The sequence below is a fragment of the Callorhinchus milii genome, unplaced genomic scaffold (assembly GCF_018977255.1).
Source record: "Callorhinchus milii isolate IMCB2004 unplaced genomic scaffold, IMCB_Cmil_1.0 Scaffold3, whole genome shotgun sequence".
NCBI lineage: Eukaryota > Metazoa > Chordata > Chondrichthyes > Chimaeriformes > Callorhinchidae > Callorhinchus > Callorhinchus milii.
This window is the reverse complement of record NW_024704744.1, coordinates 42,236,086-42,255,598: the sequence shown is the minus strand read 5'-3', so window position 1 is coordinate 42,255,598 and position 19,513 is coordinate 42,236,086. Positions and strand designations below refer to the sequence as shown.

Here is a 19,513-nt window from a genome sequence, read left to right as displayed (position 1 = left end):
TTTCCGTAGGTTGGGAGTAAAGTGGTTGAAAGCATGCCTGCCAATGTTGGGGTAGAAAGGGTGGGGACCATGAAGCAGACCAGAGTTGCTGTAATGGAAGGTACAAGGGGAGTAGTGTTACAGGAGATTGCAGATGTTTGGTGAGGCGATGCCTTTGAAGGTGAAAACAAGGTTTTTAAAGTTGATCTATTGTGGGATAGGGAGCCAATGGAGGTGATGGGCCAAAGTGTAAAAGGGATGTTATTTGGTAGCACTCTACTGAGTCAGTAGGTTGTGGGCTTAAACCCCACGTCAGGACTTTCAATTCACATAACGCAGGCTAACTTTCCAGTGCATTTCTGAGGTGTACTGCAATGTTGGTGGTACTGTCCTTCAGATGAGACATTAAAGTGAGATCCAGTCTTCCCATTCAGGTGGATGTTAAAGATCCCATAGCCCCTATTAGATAAGAGGAAGGAGTTTCTCCTGGTGTCCTGGTCAACAATCAAATTTACTTCATCATTGTTTAAGGGACTTTGCTGTGCACATATTGGCTACAAATCGGCTGCCATGTTCGCTACAAAATAAAGTTTACAGTAAATCCTGTGAAGCAACTTGAGACAACATCCTGATGTGAAAAGTGCTATATCAAACATGTTATTATAAACTGTGTCAAAGCACTTTATGGTAATTTCTGTCAGTGTATTGTAACTTGTAGAGTCAAAAGGTTCCTGCAAACCACCATGAGGTGAAGAGCCAATTCATCTGAGGAATTGTTGGCCAGGACCAGGGAAAACACTTCTCTTTTTGAATAGTTTCATGGGATTTTTAATGTCAACCTGCAAGATGGGAGTTTTGTTTAATCTCATTTGAAAAATAATGCAGTTTCTTCCTTTCTTCCTTTCTCCCTTGCCACCCCCCCCCCCCCCCCCCCCCACACACACACACACTTCATAGTCACTTGATGTCCTGGAAACCAGCCTTTTTTTTATTGTATAGTTGACATAGGTGCTATATAAATGCAATTTGTTGTTGTTGATCAGTTTGTGTGCTGAAGCAAATAGTGAATCCACAGCGTAATTGCTTTTTAAAGGACCGTCTTAAAATTGAATTGCTCTGTAAATACTAATAATAACTCGTTACATTTCATATAATGCCTTTCACATTGGGAGGACGTATCAAAGGGCTTTGCAGGATTTTACTATAAAGTGTAGTGATTGCATGTTGCAGGTAAAGAAAGAGCTACAAGGAAGGTGATTATCCATTGAATGCTACAACTGATTTTTTTTTCTTTCAGATCTCTGGACATTCTCAGTGATGACGTGATGAAGGAGCTGTCAGCTGCTTATAGAAAGATGGTAAATCTGCTTAATTGTATTTGATTACCACAGAAAAAAAAACACCATTACTGGATTACTATGATATGTATTCTTGTTTCATTAGAAATGCTGAATTGATCCCTGGAGTGTAAACCATATAAGGGGAGACACATCTTGTAAAAGCTGTTCTGTTTTGTATTTCTACAAAAGGACTTTGCCTGTGCAGGAGACGTTTGCTGTTATATAACTGCATTACTTATTTGAAACACTAGACAAATTAATGCATTGCTCTCCACCATTTGCCCAACTCATCCTGGTTTCAGGTGTTGTTTTTCTACCCTGGCGAACATGAGCACAGGTTGTATCCAGTTTCCAGCATCAGTGTCTGTCTCTACAACATACAAGTAATGGGATGTAGAACATTGAGTGAATCACTAGCTTTTACTGGTGTGCACTGCACCAACGTTGGTTGTATTTTGTAGTTTTTAAAAAAGATATTAATCATATGTTTGCTTTCTACATTTTGTCTTTTATGAGTTTTTTTTTAAATGCAGGCATCCAACAATTTTTTGAAATAAATCTGTAATATCCTTTTGCAAACTTTTTTTTATTACTTTAATTTTCTCCCCTCTGACACTGACTCATGTTGGGGTACATTCTCTCCTGTTCCTTATCCAAATGACCATTCGTACGTCAGCCAAGACAGTGAGTGTTGACAAATTGTTCAACCATGGGGGCATTACAACCAAACCCAATCCTGTCCTCATCTGACATAGACAGCAGGAGTCAATGAATAGTGATAGAGAGGGAGCACTGACTGATCTTCTTCCCTCTCTAGCCCAAGTTACTTAGGACAATGTTAGCACCCCTACTACTGCCCACCTGATACCACTTAAGAGAGACAGAGATTGAATTGGGACCTTCCAGGTTTGTATGTCTCAGTGTCTTTACCAATGAGATCATTGAGAGATTTGTTTATTTTTAACTCAAGCATTTAAAAAAGATAAACTTATAATTCATGTTCCTCATAAAGTTCCACTCCCATCTCTGATATCTGCGTTAACTGGAGATAATGATATGCATATTTATACTTTGGCTGAGGAACTGCATTATTCTAACTCAATTGCTATATTCTTTTCTGTTCATAAAATGGACACAATATTTTTTGTTTATTTAAAAGTTTCATATCTATTATATGGGTTACACCTTGATACCAAATCCATGACTTATAAATCCAAGACGGCAATTCTTTTGGGTGATCTTTTGTCTCTTGGCTACACAGTGTAACCCTCCATTTTTTTTTCTGGTTTGGTATATTGGATAAATTCTGTAGATTTTTTTTGTTTTTTATACAAATGGTTCTTATATTTAATAATAATACTAATCCTTGTATTTGATATAGCGCTTTTCACGTCTTCTAGATGTCTCAAAACGCTTCACAGAATATACTGTAAAGTGAAACGCGGCAGTCAATTGCGCACAGCAGTGTCCCACAAACAGTCGTGGATTGAAGTGACCAAATTTTTATTTTTTTTTTTCTTGAGGGATTATTATTAGGCGTGTGGAGTAAGCAAACTTGCCCAAAGTTTCGCCCTGCCTGGAATCAAACCCAGGACTCTCACTTGCAAGGCGAGTGCTTTAACCACTGAGCTACAGGATTTAATTTTTTGAGTATTAGGATTATCAGACATCAGCTATATGTTTTTTGATCTGCAGATTCCAGCCATGCAAAAGCGAATTATCACTCCTTATCCTGGCGGTCCTAACATGAGCTTTCTAGAAGATGAAGTTGATGGTGATGTTGTGGCTAGCTGGGTTGAACTAGAACTTGAACAGCCCTCTAAGTAAGTGATGCTTCTAGGCTGTGAGTACATTACTGTTTTTTTTCCATGTTGGGAAGGTATAAGGTGAAAAGGGATAATGCTACTGTATTCCTATCCATTTTGGTTTTCTCCTGGGGAGAATGAGGAAGAGATTAGCAGGGTCTGAGTCATGTGAGTTCACAGTACTTCATGGCATTGATGATGACAGAACTCCTGGTTTGACTTGTCAGCAGGATTTGGAGAACCAGTCACTTGAGGATAGGGTTACTTCCCAATCTGCGTCTGTTAACCCTGTAAGTCAAAGCTCTAGTAGGTAAGGATTTGGACAAACAATAAGAAACTTGCCGGACATTGCTTGCTCTCAATAGCAAGCTATATGTTTTAAACTGGTTGAACACCAACAATACTCCAACACACACTCTGGGAACTCCAAGCCTTTGCTCTCTAATGCCTAATGCTTTCCAGAATTAGGTAAACTGCATGCCCCCCTCTAGTGAGAGATTGCACATTATATTCCAGACATACGGAATTTTCTCATGTTGTGGAAGTCTGTCTGGTTTGGATACTCTTAAACATGAAGACGGGTTTCTGCACGTGTCAGCACCCAGGCTGACTGACTAAACAAAATCTTGAGCATTTAATTAAGTAAAATAATTTGCACCATGCTTAAAATTCCTTCACTACTTGCTTGGATCAAACTTTGGGGAGTGGGGAAGGAACAGCAAATTTACACTATTAAATTGTCTATTGGAAATTAATTTTATTAATGAAAACAATATTGCAAATCTGGAAAAAATTATATTCATCAGACGTTGGTAGTGTTAGTAATTGTGTGACTTCTGATTAATATTTTGTCTTCGACAACTGCAAACAATTATTAAAGGAAAGTTGTTTTAACTAAATAGCATATGATTTACTGATGATGTGTGAAGTGGATACTTAGGACTTATTGCAAAGTCTTCATGAATACATTTGTTTAGACACAAATGGAATTGAAATGATTCAATGATACAAGGGTGGAGTGGAATCTGTTCCATATGCAAACGTGTTCAGGTACACACTGTGGAGAACTGAGAGTGCAGATGGCGTTACATCCAGTTCTGCGTCAGGCCAGCTGAGGGAGCAGTGACTTTACTCCTGACAGTCTATTCTATTGTTTAACTTGGATCAGCTGTTTGTTTTGCCCTGACATCCTGAGCTCAATGAAAACTCTTGCAACTGGAATTGTGTGAATTAATAAATGGATTAGCTTTAATTTCTTCACACCTTTATACATTTTTCCCTTAAATTGGAATATTGTGAAAAGGTATAAATGTTAACAAATGAAGAGTGGCTCTGGTTCTGGATTCAAACACAGATGATAAATATTTGAGGCCTACCTGCCTCATTCCTTGAGATTCTTTTTGCCTTTTATCAATCAGCTTGTGTGTTATGCTTGAGACAGTGGTACTATAAACCCATGAATCACAGCTGGTGCTGAATATTTAAGGGAGAAGTGTGTTCTTCAGGGTGTGTAAAACAACCAAACATAATTGTAAAGACAATTTAGGAGCAAAGAGCTCTCAGGATACAGATGCCCACAGATACAGTCACTCCACAGTTAATCCTGTGAAGTGCTTTGGGATGTCCTCTATACTGACTACAAGGATTATTATTATGTTATGAGATGCATACAACTTTAAAGGTATGAGTGAATACAAGTAAACAAAACTTATAAAATCTAAAATGCCAATTTTTTTATGTAGCAGCAGTTAAAGTATTGCATCCAGTTTGGAGCATTTCTATAATAAAATGCATATTACAGTCACACGTAGGGTACAATAGAGATTCACTTTGATGAGTTATAGTTACTACTAATAATAATTACTATATTTGGGATGGAGTCTTTCACATCATAAGATGCATTTAGGAATTATAATGAAGATGAAAAGCTCTCATTGAGAATACCTGTGGGTTTGGTATTGGCTCCTTTGGCTATCCATCCCCCAGGGGATTGAATTCAAGATTCTTGTCCTCACTTTAAATTCCTCCCTGGCCTCACCTCACCCTACCTCTGAGACCTGCTGCCCTGGCCCCTCCCTCTGCTTAGCAAACGCAAGCACTGCCCTGCTTCATGTCCCCTGCTCACCAGTCTTACCATCGATAGCTCAATATTTCAGCCATTCTGCCCACACTCTCTGGAACTCTATCCCAGAGTCTCTCCACCTTGCTTCCTACCCCTCCACCTTCAAAGATTGCCTTCAAACCTTTTTTTACTGTGCCTACAATCTTCTTCTCCCCCCCGGCCACACGCACACACACACTTCAGGCTTCCTGCTGTGAAATATATATTATTTTATCCTGAGCAATGTGGGGTTAGAAAATCTTTGCAAATCTAATTATGCAGGTTTTCTTTTACTGTACATGACAACAACAATTTGCATTTATATAGCTCCCTTCATGCGGGGCAGTGACATGAAGCCTGATGCTGAGCCGGGGGGAAGTAGAAGGTGACTGTAAGTGCAGTCGAAGCGGAAGGTCTTCAGTCGTGATCTAAAAAAGGCGAAGGAAGGGGCAAGGCAGAAGGATTGGGGGAGAGAGTTCTAAGGCTTCAGGGGTGGGAGAGAGTTCAATTCCAGGCAGAGGGCGAAACCTTGAGCAAGTTTCCTTACTCCTCAAAGAGCCTAATAATAATCTCTCCAAAAACCCAAAACAATAATAAATTGGTCATTTTCAATCTACAACTGTTTGTGGGACATTGCTGTGCGCAATTGGCTGCCGCGTTCGCCCACAAATATACAGTCAATTCACTTTACAGTGTGTTCTGTGAAGCGCTTTGGGATGTCCTCCCGACGTGAAAAGCGCTATATCAAATGCAAGGATTATTATTATTATCAGAGGTGCCCAGGGTTACTGTAAACCCACCTGGCTCAGGAACCGACTGCCCAACATGTCACCTTGGAGCCAGTCAGCTCCAAGGAGACCCCACTTTTCCCTTCCCTTCCCCCACACCCCCGCCAGCCCAGAAGATCTCCATGTGATGGAGTAGTCAATGAAAGATAGATACTATGTTACTGTTAAACACTTAGTGGTGCTTTTTGATTGGAGCACATGGGTAATATTGAAAATATATATTTTTAAACTGATTAGAAGAAAATCCTATTTTTCTAGATATTATGATCTCTCAAGCAAACTTTAATTTCCATCTTGAAAATCATTTTTGTGAAGACTTGGGTTACAGGGAAACATGCATTCATTTCTAGCTTCATGCTTCAGTACAATAAATATTCCGTAATCCTTTTATTGCTAAGCACTTTTGACTTAATAAAATTGTTTCATTTTACATTTGTCAACCTTTCACACATTTTGGGCCCATTAAACTTGCGTTATAGTGCTAATGTTGGTTATAATGTGGCTGCAGTGTAGACCACAGTCCCAGTGCAGGAATGACCAAAATCCTGGTCATCAAGTCACCACTGACACTGCTTCCCGCCTTGCTCACGTGCAGCAAATAGGAATCGGGCATGATGGGTCAGATATTTCTTCTAGCGAAGGGAACGAGCCAGCTTTCTACATGGATGCTTAGTGAAAGCAACTATCACACCTCACTGCTTTGGATTTTATGGATCCCAACAATAGTGTTATAATAACAACAACAACTTGTATTTATATAGCAACCTTCCCGCGGTGGAGCGTCCCGGAGTACATCACAGTGGTGGAGTCTGACAACAATAATAATAATAACCATACTTGCATTTGATATAGCGCCTTATCATGTCTTCGAGACGTCTCAAAGCGTTTCACAGAATATACTGTCAAGTGAATTGACTGTATATTTTGTGGGTGAAACGCGGCAGCCAATTGCGCACAGCAATGTCCTACAAACAGTCGTGGATTTACTATGATTTTTTGGGGAAGGAATTATTACCCTCGGAAAAGAGATCTGCCTATCGACTAACAACTGGGTTCCAAATTACTGCTACGTAAACAGAGGAGTGTGGAGTAAGGAAACTTGCCCAACATTTTGCCCTGCTGGGAATCGAACCCAGGTCTTTCGCTTGCGAAGCGAGTGCTGTAGTGAGGCTATGTTGCAATAGCTACAGAAAGCCAATAATTTATTAAAATTTAAAAAATGTTTTTTGAAACAAATCAATTGGATTGAATTTTTGAACTAGAAACATAAATTGATAAATGACTTGTGATTTTGGTCGTTCTAGAGACTGTAATTGGAAAATTGTTCATGTTCTTCCAGTTTAATTGATTTAAGTGGATAATCATGAAGTAAACCATTTTGTCCAATGTTTTATATATCTGGTATTATTTGTTTCAGAGATTCTCTCCTAAAAAAGGCAAAAGCAAAGGCAAAAAAGAAGCTAAGACGACGATCGGACAGCTCAGGAGGTTACCATCTATCTGATCTCATTCAGAGTCCAACCTCAACAGGTCAGCAGTTTGTTATGAGATGGGACACGGAGGGAGGGAGGGGGTGGGGTGGGCAGTGCCTGGGATTTGATTGCCGAGGAATTTTCAATAAATATTTCATAGCTAGATTAAGAGAATTAGAATTGTGTTTTGATTATGGTTCTGTGCCATGGAGTTGTGATAATAGTGTTGTATATTGTCGGTGAAGCTTTTGATAGAAAAAATGGGCATTGGGAATGTTAATTTGGGTGAGGTAGTGGGTTTAACACTAAACTCTCACTTTAGGAAAATCTAGCCTAAACTGATTTGATCAAAGAATTCTCTCAATTTACTGTAGTAGTCCAGCATGTGTTCTCCCTAATAGGCAATGGCTTAGAGTATAAAGCTGCCCCTATTTTGGCACAAATTGGCACTATATTAACAATCACACTCTGAGGTCAGTAAGAGCATCTGTTATGGAAAATGGAAACATTCTCACGAGTACAGGTAGATGGGAAGTGGTAATTGTGTTTTTTTTAGATTGAGGTACCCATAAAAGTAGCATTATTTTGATACACCTGATCCCCGGAAATGTCCTATGTTAACAGTAGATATGAGAAATGGAAATATTGATGGATCACACGAATCACAGCAGAAACTCTCCTGGTAAAGTGCGCTCTAGCTGTGATATTTGAGTTTTATGCTCCTCCTGAATTGGAGCAGCATTTCTTGTTCACTTGAAGAAAAACCTCTGATTATGCCATACGGAGCAGCTATGTCACTACAATACAATTAGTGTTGTGCCTTTCATGTCGGGAAGAACATAACAAAGTGCTTGATAATTCTAGCTGGGTATTGGTGCTGAGGGTGGAAATTGAAGGGGGTTCATTGTGAAATTAAACTTTCTGAAATGTTTTCATAGGGAGATTTAAATACTGGATTTAGTAATGTTTATTTAAAAACAATGTCCTTGTTAAGAGGCATTAATGATGTTTTAGCTTTATGGGAATTTATATAAATGGATGTAATCTTCAGTGTGCAAATGTCCTCAATAGAAAAACTACACATACCTCAAGGTTCTTCTACAACCCCTCCCCCCAATAAAAACATGCCCTCACGTACTTTTGAGTTTGTCTAGTGCCATGGGACCAACTTGCATGTTTTTCATTTATACAAAATTCTCGAGATTAATCAACAATATAAATTTAGTCGGCCGCTGTTTTGATTTATGTGAGAATATTTTTGTTTATGAGGTTTTATTAAATCTGTTGCTCTGGCACATTCAATCAATGTGATCCAGTAAACTCCTGTGAATTCACGTAATTTTGTGTATATTCAAGTTTAGTTTCAGACTTTATTTTTAGAGCATGTTATGAAAACCCAATATTCTTTACTCCTGCAGATTCACTAAGGCCTGTTAAGACTAATTCAGTGGAATCGCTGCAGGAGCTGATGTTGTCTGATTCAGAAGGCAGTTATGCTGGTGGAGCAGCCAGCCCCAGAGAATTAGCTTCGCCTGACTTTGCAGCTGGGTTCTGCCATGATATATCTGAGGTTTGAGACTGTATACTAAATACAATGGAGGATTGTGTTATTTGCTGTGCAATATGAAGCTGAAGTAAAAATTCCAGCTACGAGCTAGCCAGGGGCTAGTTGCCTTCCAACTTTGTGAGGCTTTTTTCAATCCTCAATGGTTCTCTATTTCCTGCTGCACCTGGCCTTTCATAGCTTATGGCAGCTTTCAGTTCCCTGGCGACTTGCTCTCTTTGTATGTTTAGTTTCTCCAGTTTTCAAGCAGATTCAAGGAGACACTTTGGTTGATTGATTTAAAAATATCTACAATATAGGGATTTTCTATAATTATTGCTGAAGTATCTGAATTCTGCATTTTTATGCGTTGTAAATCCAACTTTTCTTCAGGACAAGTCCCACGTATGCAATGTATTGGAAACGTGGACCACAGTTAAGAGAGAAAAAAGTAAAGAAAGACGATGGAAAATTACTAACATTTCTATGAATTTAAGGCAATAGATCAATTGGTTTGGATGACGGAATCTCTCAGTTTGACATCATCTGAACCCATCAATTGGATTTATTGCCTTGTAATTTAGAAAAAGGTACTCATTATCCTCCATATAATTGCCTATGGCCAACTATAACCTGCAGTTAGTGATTGGCTGAATCAGTAATTTCAAATGTGCATTGGTTTAACATATGTTCCCTACAGCTGATGGTTTAGTATTTGTGTTTTAGGTTGATGAAAGAGGTCATATTTCTGAGGTGATGAGCCCAAATGAAGAGATGAAAATGAACGAGAAGACCTGGACCCCTAAGAAAGAGTCAAACCCTCGGTCCATTCCTAGATCCAGCTCTGGAAGTGCTGTTGGCTGGGTGGCTTGTTCTCTCAGGTATAAATCAAAAAAACTTTAAAAATAATAATACCAGGGGTGAGGCTTCATCATATTGCCATTTTTTCAACAAACACTTAATCAATCCGTGATCTATGCAAACGTTTCCGCTTTTGACTTGCCAAAACTGTTATTGGAATTTTAACCTGAAAATTGATGCTGAGAAAATTATTTAGGCTAACTAGTTAGATACTGCAGGCTACATAAAATTAAAATTAAATCTGAGAAATAAATTGTAGTTCAGAAATGCTAGGTTACACAGAGAGCAGCTACTTTGTTTGAGCTGAGAGATTGTTTTAATTTTCAAAGCTGTAAAGAAACTCACTTTTGATTGACACTTGGATTTTTCCCAGTCCTCTTTTTCAAAGGCTTCATCTATGTGTTGGTGCGTTATACAATGTGTGGTTCCACTACATTTGGCACAACCTTCTACAATGATGTTTTGATTTCCTTTAAAGGATTCTTAGCGACAGTGTTTCCTTAGACTGCTTTAAAATTTGCATCACTTTTAAAATTTGAACTCTCAATTCTATAAGTTCCTTTAACAACAGCAACAAGATTTCATTTATAGAGCACCTTTCACGTCAGGAGGACGTCCCAAGGTGCTGGACAGTTGGGTCAGGACCCGAGCGGGGGGGAAATGGTCAGGGTGAGGGGAGGGAAGGGAGCAAGGAGGGGGGAAATGGTCAGGGTGAGGGGAGGGAAGGGAGGGAGCGAGGAGGGAGAAGAGAGTCGAGAGGGGAGCTGAAGGCACGGTCAAAGGTCTTGAGACCAGCCTTGAAGGAGGAAAGGGACGAGGCGGCGAAGGCACTGGGGGATGGAGTTCCAGAGCCATGGGGCTGAGAGGCTGAAGGCCCGGCCACCAATAGTAGGGCGGTTAGGGCGGGGGATGTGGAGCAGACCGGAGCCTGAGGAACGGGGGGTACGGGCAGATAAGTAGGGGGATAGTAGGTTGGAGAGGTAGGAGGGAGCAAGGCCGTGAATGGCCTTGTAGGTGAGGATGAGGATCTTGAATTCGATCCTCTGGGGGATGGGAAGCCAGTGGAGGCGAGCGAGGGTGGGAGTGATGTGGTCCCAAAGCCTGGTGCGGGACAGTACACGAGCTGCAGAGTTCTGAATGACCTGCAGCTTGTGGAGGGAGGTGGCGGGAAGGCCGGCGAGGAGAGAGTTCCCATAGTCCAGCCTTGAGGTGATAAAGGCGTGGACCAGAGTTTCAGCAGCGTGAGGGGTGATGTAGTGCCGTAGTCTGGCGATGTTTTGGAGGTGATGGAAGGCGGTGCCAGTTGTGGCTCAGATATGAGGAAGAAAGGACAGCTCAGGGTCGAACAGAACGCCAAGGTTCCTGACTGGCTTTGAGAGGTGGAGAGTGCAGCCTTGGATGCTGATGCTGTCAGCGCCTGAGGTGCGGAGACGCTGACGCGAGCCAATCAGGAGAACCTCAGTTTTGCGCAAGTTGAGCTGAAGAAAGTTGTCTCTCGTCCAGGACTCGTTGTCGAACAGGACATCGGTGGTCGTGGAGTTGAGGGTAGAGGAGGAAAGGTAGAGTTGGGTGTCGTCCGCATACATGTGGAAGTTAACCTCATGTCTGCGGATGATGTCACTGGGGGAGCATATAGAGGGTGAAGAGGAAGGGACCGAGGACAGAGCCCTGAGGGACACCACACGAGATAGTGCGGGGGCTGGAGGAAAAGCCGTTTGTGGAAACAAAATGAAGACGATGGGAGAGGTACGACCTAAACCACTCAAGGACAGGGCCTTGAAGGTTGAGGTGGGAGGACAAGCGGTGGAGGAGGATAGCGTGGTCGACCGGGTCGAATGCGGCCGATAGGTCGAGGAGGACGAGGAGGCAGAGGGAGCCCTGGTCGCAGATGGTCAAGATGTCATTAGTGACCTTGACCAGGGCGGTTTCTGTGCTATGGGCAGCACGGAAACCCAACTGAAGGGGTTCGAATAATGCATGGGTGGAGAGGAAAGAGCGCAGCTGGGAGGCGACAACTCTTTCAAGGACCTAAGACATAAAACACATGACACAAACATGTAAAATCCAAGTAATTCAAAATTCAGCCACCCATATCCTCACCTGCACTAATCTCTGTAACCCCATCACCTCTTTGCCAGGTTGCACAGGCTCCCTATCACAGAACGGATCGATTTTCAAGATCTTCGAGTTGTGTTACAAATCATTTCATGCCCTGGCACCTCCCAACCTCTCCAACATGCTTACACTTCACTCCACTACCCGCCATCTCTGCTCAGCTACCTCTAGCCTCCTGCATATCCCTTGTTCCATCTGCTCGAAATCAGCGGCTGTGCCTTCAGCCACTGTTCCTCAATCCCTCCACCTTGCTTGCTTCTTCCCCATCTTCAGGTCACTCCTGAAGATTTTCCTCTTTGACCTCGCCTAAGGTCACTATCCCCTCTCCCCAGCTCGGCGTCAAGCTTCGCCACTGTTAAGTGCTCAGAATCTACCCTGCTTGAAGTGCACTATATAAATGCATGTAAATATTGTTGTTGTAAAATATCATCTTGAAATGTTCACAAACTTTTTTTAAAAATCTTTATTTAGCCCTACAAGCCCTTCCACAGTGGACCTACGAGCAATAATGGAAATGGAAGAGAATGTACAAAAACGCTCAATTCTACCAAAGACTAATTCAAGGTGTGTGTAAAGCTGCATTATACTTCTGTCAAACTTAGGTAATGGGTTACACCAAAAAGCGTATGTTTCATTTTATATTTTAATAATAATACTTATTATTATTTATATTTTAAACATAACTTTGCATTTCAAATCATTTTAAAAGTGAATTTATCATCATTATTAACCGTTAATTCTTAAGTGTTACCTTTGAATTTATGGTGGATACATTTCTAAAGTTGCCCCACAAGAAACATGAATACATTACCTCTGGGATATTTTCCAATCTGATGGAGTAATGTGAGGATTGGATCTAGAGATGACAAAATGTTCGGTGGTGTGGGTGACTCAGTTGCCGTCCCTCTTTCCCCCTCCCCACACAAAGCTCTAGAGGACCTGAGACAAACCACTGCCAGAAATATTATAAACCCTCACTAGCAGTTGAATACCTGTAAGGGTCACACAATATAGGAAATAATACTGATCAACCAGGCTAAACCTTTGCCCTTCACACTCTTATCAGGAAAAAATAGTATCATATGTCTCAAAATATACAAGATCTTCACTGTCCTAATCTGCAGGCAGCATTTCAGTCGTGTTATATTAGCCCACAAGAAAGTATGTGAATCTTGTACAACTCTATTTAAGTTAAACCCTTTATGTTTCTGAACAAAAATTTCACTCAAAGCAACTACATACCTATCAAATTGACTTTGAATATTGTGTTCCACAGTGGGAATAGGCCTGCACTCTATGGAGGAAAGCTTTCTCAGAAACAAAGGAAGATGATTGCCATGGCAGCTAAAGATCCAAGCACAAGCAGTAGCCCACCAATGAAATCAACTATGACACCACTAACACCATCAAAGACAGGAAATGCTTGGTAGGATCACTAGTGTGTACAAGTTGGAAATGTGTCCTATGTAAATTGTTAGGTGGTTCTTTAGACATATTTAAGGTATTTATTCTATTCTGATAAACATTAGTAGTTTGAAAAAGCACTCGGATGTTGTAACCACTGGGAAGAGTATCTGACATTAACTGAGAATTCTCCCTTTATCGCACCAACTTGGAAAACCTCGGCTCTGAAACCTTTTTGTGCTTTCGGATCAGAGGTCTTGTGAGTCAGTGTGACATACAGAAGAAAACTGAGTTTACGTCGTGCAGTGCTTTTCCAGAGGTTTTGCTATTCAAGTGCTTTTTCAATCCCATTATTGTGTTGATGATGACCATCTCCTCCAAACCCACCTCCAAAGTGCTGTCTGCTTAGCTGATGAGTGATATTCTTTGAAAATAAAATTATTCACTCAGTTCATGATTGTTTGTTTTGCATAAAGTGACTTGCGTTTAAATAAACAGTCACTAAACTTTAACAGTAAATCTTGTGAAGCACTTTGAGACATTTTGATGATGTGGTAAGGTGCCATATTCTGTAGCTTAGTAGCTAGAGCGCTCGCCTCGCAAGCGAGGAGACCTGGGTTCGATTCCTGGCAGGGTGAAACGTTAAGCAAGTTTCCTTACTCCATACGCCTGTTTACCTAGCAATAAGTAGGAACCCAGTTGTTAGTCGATTGGTGAATCGCCATTCGTAATAATCTCGAAAAATAAATATTTTTTAAAAATTTAAAAAAAAAGACTGCTCGCCTTTCCTCCATTACTCCCGCGGAAACGTAGCCTTGATCCATCAACGCATGCACAAAGGAACTTCATTTCTCGCAACTCAATGCGATGCCAGTAAACGCTCTTAACTCCCTATTTGAGCATTGCTTACGGCAGGGGAGGTCCAACGTTTTGGCTGCCGCAGGCCAGATTCTCTATTTGAGAAATGTCTGCGGGCCACATAAGCAAAACTTTTTGTGCTTCCCTTTCAGAGACATAACATTTACAGGTTATGTGGAGGGAGCAGGTGGGCCAGATATGGGGCGGGGTGGGGGTGGATGAAATCGGTCCATGGGTCAGCTGCGGCCCATGGGCCACCATTTGGACCACCCTGGCCTATGGGATCTAAAAAAGAGCAATGAATCTGGCATGTTCAGTCATTAAGGGTTCATTTTCAAGGTTTAGAGTTGATTGGGTTAAGCAAACTCTTTATAACTGTTTCATTCAGGGTGACTCCATTCCATGGTCTGCCATCCCCAAGATCATTCCGTGACTTGATGGTGGAAGAAACATCATCAGTAAAGATAAGCAATTCGCTAGCTTCCAGTTCCCTGAAAAATGGTGTCAAACCAGAACAACCCAACAATCCACAGGAGCAGCCCAGCAGGTAAAGAATGTCACAAGAACTGGCTGCTTTTAAATCAGTAAAATAGCAAGCACCATACATATCAAAATCTGAGTGTCCTACAGGAACTTAAGTTGTACAGTCTGGTAAGGAATGTCCTTATTAAAGTATATCCCAAATACTAACGGTATAGGGAAGTCGAATCCAGACTTATTACTTTAAAGTAAAATTAGAAAATGGAATTGAGTGACATCAATGCAAATCAATGAAAAATACATTTGGAACAGATATCAGTGGGGGACCTTCCTCAAATTCTTAGGAATAATCTCCCAAAAATGTTAGAAAAGACAAGCTCAAAGAGTTATTCAGATTTCAATTTATCCATCATTGGAGAGTCAATATACAAGAAAGGTACGTTGTGGTTGGCTGACTGGTCTTTTCTCATCCCAGACTTGTGTTCTTTTTACTTGTTAGTTGGAGAATATGCAGTGAAGGCGGTACCATAGCTTTGCAGCTTCTAAACATTTTTAACTATGGCTCCCTCACTCTTTCTCCCCCACCAAAAAAAATAAATAAAAATAATCATCGGTTTACTGAGGAACATGAGCACTGCAATCTGCATTTTAATATTCAGACGTTGGGTTTATTTTGGTTGGAGCCATGATCCTTTTGTGAATATTACTGCTTTCTTTGCTAGTTATGGGATTGTATAGAGTTTTAAAAATCTCCCTCCCTCCCCACTTAATACACTGAAGATGTTTCACTCTTTTAGGTCACATTGAAACGTAGCCTTCCCATATAGACAGTGGACGAGGTCCAACTCCCAAGCCTTTGGTAACGCAGTGCATTCACTGGCTATTTAAAGTGTGAGAGAAGCCAGGATGATGTATCTTCCTCTTCACTTTGCTTTTCATTGAGGCACAATAAATAATTTCATATGCATATCAAGATGTTTACAAGATTTATGTAGTTCTTCCTCTTCAACATTCTGAAATCAACTTGTTTTAATTATTAATATTCATAATTGTGCCCATGTAATAACTATATCCATTATATTTCTGCACATGTGCATACTTTAGTAACTAAATTTGCCAGTTTACTTTCTTTACAGTTTCCTGATAACCGGTTCCTTAGAAATCTATTTTAATCTCAACATTGTTTTTTGGTAGCCAGGTGCCACCTCAGATGAATCATATGATCCATTGCTCTTTTGTGGTTGTAGCTCCCAGTTTGATATCCAATATCAGTATTGATTCTAAGTTTTTTTTTCCAAGTGGACTAGTTTTGGTTCAGATAATATAGTAGTGTGCTTCATGGAATTTTCTCTCCACCTGGTTTCACAGATTAATTAAAGTACAGCTCAGAAACAGGCCATTCGGCTAGTCTAGTCCAGCAGTAGCCTGTCAGAGAACCTGTATTTATAAAACACTTTGCCTTTTGTCTAATTACAGCGTGCCTTGCAAAGGTGGACAAAGTGCTAGAAACCATTCCACTGATTTGTCACCAACAGATAGTCATAAGTAAGTACTGTATTTACAAGCTTTACTTTGACTCTGACACTTTTCACCCCATCTTTGACTGTTGGGAAAAAGATTGAGTGACCTATGTAACTCACTANTTTTTTCTCTGCTCGGTTGGGTTAATGCTTGAATATGTAGAGCCCCATTATAATGTAATAGCTGGGTCCATAAAATTCTTCCTGGCATTCTAATGCAATGAGATCGGCAATCACACTTTGGCATTCATATTCATACAACAACAAATTATATTTGTATAGCACCTTTCACGTCAAGAGAATGACCTAAGGCCCTGGAGAATCAGGGATTTGTACCCGAGCTGGTGGTTGGGATCAGGAGGGGTGGAGGGCAGGGAGGGTAGGGGGTGACTGAAGGCACTGTCGAAGAGGAGGGTCTTGAGACAGATCTTGAAGGAGGCAAGGGAGAGGGCGAATACATATGTTCTCATATATATATATATATATATATATATACATACACATCCAGGAAGTGATGTCGCAATGACCTGATGACCTAGAAGTCGGCCATTTTGGCATCCAACAGCATTGTGAATCGCTGACAGAGCCACTGCACTCACTTTGGATTTTGGTGGGTTTAAAATGTTGGGTCCATGCCTCAATGATGCTATGAACAAACCTGCATTATAGCAAAGCACATTATAATAGGGTTCTAGTGTATTTAATTTGTCGTTCTTTCTGCGAGCCTGACCAATATCAGAGACTAAATAAAGGGACGATAACAGCAACAACTTGCACTTCACGCAGGATAGCGTTTCAGAGCGCTTAACGATGACGGAGTCTGACATGGAGCCAGCGGAAGTGGGAGAAGTGACTGTAAGCACGATCAAAAAGAAAGGTTTTCAGGTGGGACTTGAAAAAAGGGAGAGAGGGGGCAAGGTGGAGGGATTGACAGAGAGTGTTCCAGAGCTTCGGGGCACAGTGGCTGAATGCAAGACCTCCAGTGGTGGAGTTGAGGGCACGAGCAGGAGGCTGGTGCCAGTCGTGCGGAGGCGCCGGGGTGGTGGATTGGGGAGTGAGGAGGTCGATTGCATATTACAAGGCTAATTATTTAATTATCGTTTTGCCCACAAAATATACAGCCAATTCACTTTAGGGTATATTCTGTGAAGCGCTTTCGAGACGTGATGAAAGACATGATGAGGCCCTATATCAAACACAAGGAGTATTATTATATCTCAGTTCACATTATAGGACATTGTGTTTTTTGGTTTTTTTAAGCTAGTTTTTTCTCCAAATCGGAGGAAGAAGGGAAACCAAGTTCCCTGGCTTATGTTTATGAATGCAATGCTTATATAATTGTGAATATTCAACTTTATACATTTTGATCCATGAAAGCTGGGTAGTGTGGATGATGCTCTTCAATATTTGGTGCGGTTAATTCTGCTTTCCACGTATTTTCTTGTACATAACCTAGAAACATCAGTCTTAAAGGTTAAATATTAATTCCTGCAGATAATCATGTCAATTTAATTGAGAACATTACAAAATGCATTTCTCACTGCATCTGCTTTATGCTGCAACAGTTCTACCATGATAGCAGTTAGGTTGATACTGCAGGTTCTAAAAGGCGGTGAATTTTAAATCGCTTTTACTTCTGTCAACAGTCCTTGGGTAAATGCTGTTGCCAACAGTCCACCAGCGATAGCTCCAGTCACTTTTGCAGCTATTGTGGAGGAAGAACGGCAGCAAGAAGCTGCACTTCTGAAGAGTAAGGACAAACCACTAGCTTTGATTCAGGTAATTATAAGCACACCAAGACTCTGTTCTGCATGAATGGTGTGTATAATAAATGCAAGTTGTTGTAATAATAAAGATGAACTGTCCTCAACACTAGGAACTAATACCAGACCTAATGCTAAATTAAAGCAATGAAAAATTAAGAATGAAGCCGTTTTAAAATTAGTGTTGAAAAAATGCTCTTCTCACAGATGCAGATCTATTTTAACTTGGCAAATATATTAGCATCTACAGTGTTTTTTTCCATTACTACACAGTGTTTGTCCACATTTTTACATAAGGAACAGATTTGTGCGATTACATTTTTCTCCAGGCAGGGCAAAACAGTGCATTGTCTGGTGGATTGCTTCTCATTGTTGTTCTCACATTCTTTTTCATTTTCACTTTTTTAAAAAAAAGTACCAGACTCAATTCAGTTTTCAGCAAACATAAGAGTACGTTCAAAACAGCCCCATATTTGGAAATGGAACAGCATTTTTACAGCACCGTATGATATAGAAAAATGCAAATGGACCACTAATTAATTTGGAGCATTGTTGACCAGAACATTGGACAAACCTCTTTTTGAACAGTCATAAGATCCTTAACTTCCACCTAAAGAACAGGCATAGGACACATCCCCAATAAAAAAGTGTTCCTCTAGTACTGCACTGGAGTGTCAGCCTAGACTGTGAATTCAAGTCCTCACGCGGTCTTGAATCCACAACTTCTGACACAGAAATGCTACCAGTTAAGTCAAGGTGACAGCAGTGAACATTGTTGCAACATATGCATTTTGGAGCACTGTGAAGATGCAAACTACAGTAACTACAAACGACATTGACTACAAATGAAGTGCATTAACAGGAAATTTCTGGTAAACTTGGAATTAGAACAAACAATTATAGGGCGTTGCTCCTAATTTAGTATGCAACCACATGTTGTTTACTAGCTTATGCAGTTTCATTGCTTATAAACCTCACTCATTCTAATTTAATTACAAATGGAATTATGGCAGATCATTCCAATGGGGGATGACCACACAGACATAAGGGGTGGGATGACTGACCTCCCTCTGTGCTTAACGTTTCTATGAGCATTACATAGCTTCAGGCTCCACTACAAATAGTGGTGGCGGCAAAATACAGTCAACAGCAGACAAAATGTGGATCTGCCAGCTGCCTCCACTATTTTCAGCAGTACTACTTGTATTTGATATAGCACCTTTCGCGTTGAGAGGATGTCTCAAAGCACTTCACAGGAGTTTACTGTAAAATGCAGTTACAGTGCATTTATAGGCAAGAATAGCAATCAGCAATTTGCACTCAGCAATGTTCCACAAACAGCTGAATGACATTTTCTTATCTGGGGAATTGTTGGCCAGGATACTGAGAGGAAATTTCTTTCTGTTTTAGAATAGTGCCACAATCTTTAACGTCCACCTGAACCAAAGACTGGACCTCTCTTTAATGTCTATTTCAAATAGCAT

At 40.6% G+C, this 19,513-nt stretch overlaps 1 protein-coding gene across 3 annotated transcripts in view; it reads left to right on the top strand.

Annotated features, from left to right (window-relative positions):
• The window catches only part of ibtk (inhibitor of Bruton agammaglobulinemia tyrosine kinase), a 76,606-nt gene that overhangs the window by 54,586 nt on the left and 2,507 nt on the right, over positions 1-19,513 (top strand). For 2 of the 3 annotated variants that reach the window (XM_007905054.2, XM_007905053.2), the window contains exons 19-28: positions 1,277-1,337; positions 3,015-3,142; positions 7,431-7,543; positions 8,904-9,055; positions 9,755-9,909; positions 12,476-12,568; positions 13,281-13,430; positions 14,655-14,813; positions 16,223-16,291; positions 17,913-18,045. In XM_007905054.2, the coding sequence (XP_007903245.1) occupies positions 1,277-1,337; positions 3,015-3,142; positions 7,431-7,543; positions 8,904-9,055; positions 9,755-9,909; positions 12,476-12,568; positions 13,281-13,430; positions 14,655-14,813; positions 16,223-16,291; positions 17,913-18,045 (1,213 nt within the window). The remainder of the gene's footprint in view (positions 1-1,276; positions 1,338-3,014; positions 3,143-7,430; positions 7,544-8,903; positions 9,056-9,754; positions 9,910-12,475; positions 12,569-13,280; positions 13,431-14,654; positions 14,814-16,222; positions 16,292-17,912; positions 18,046-19,513) is intronic. The other variant, XM_007905055.2, reaches the window with a different exon arrangement.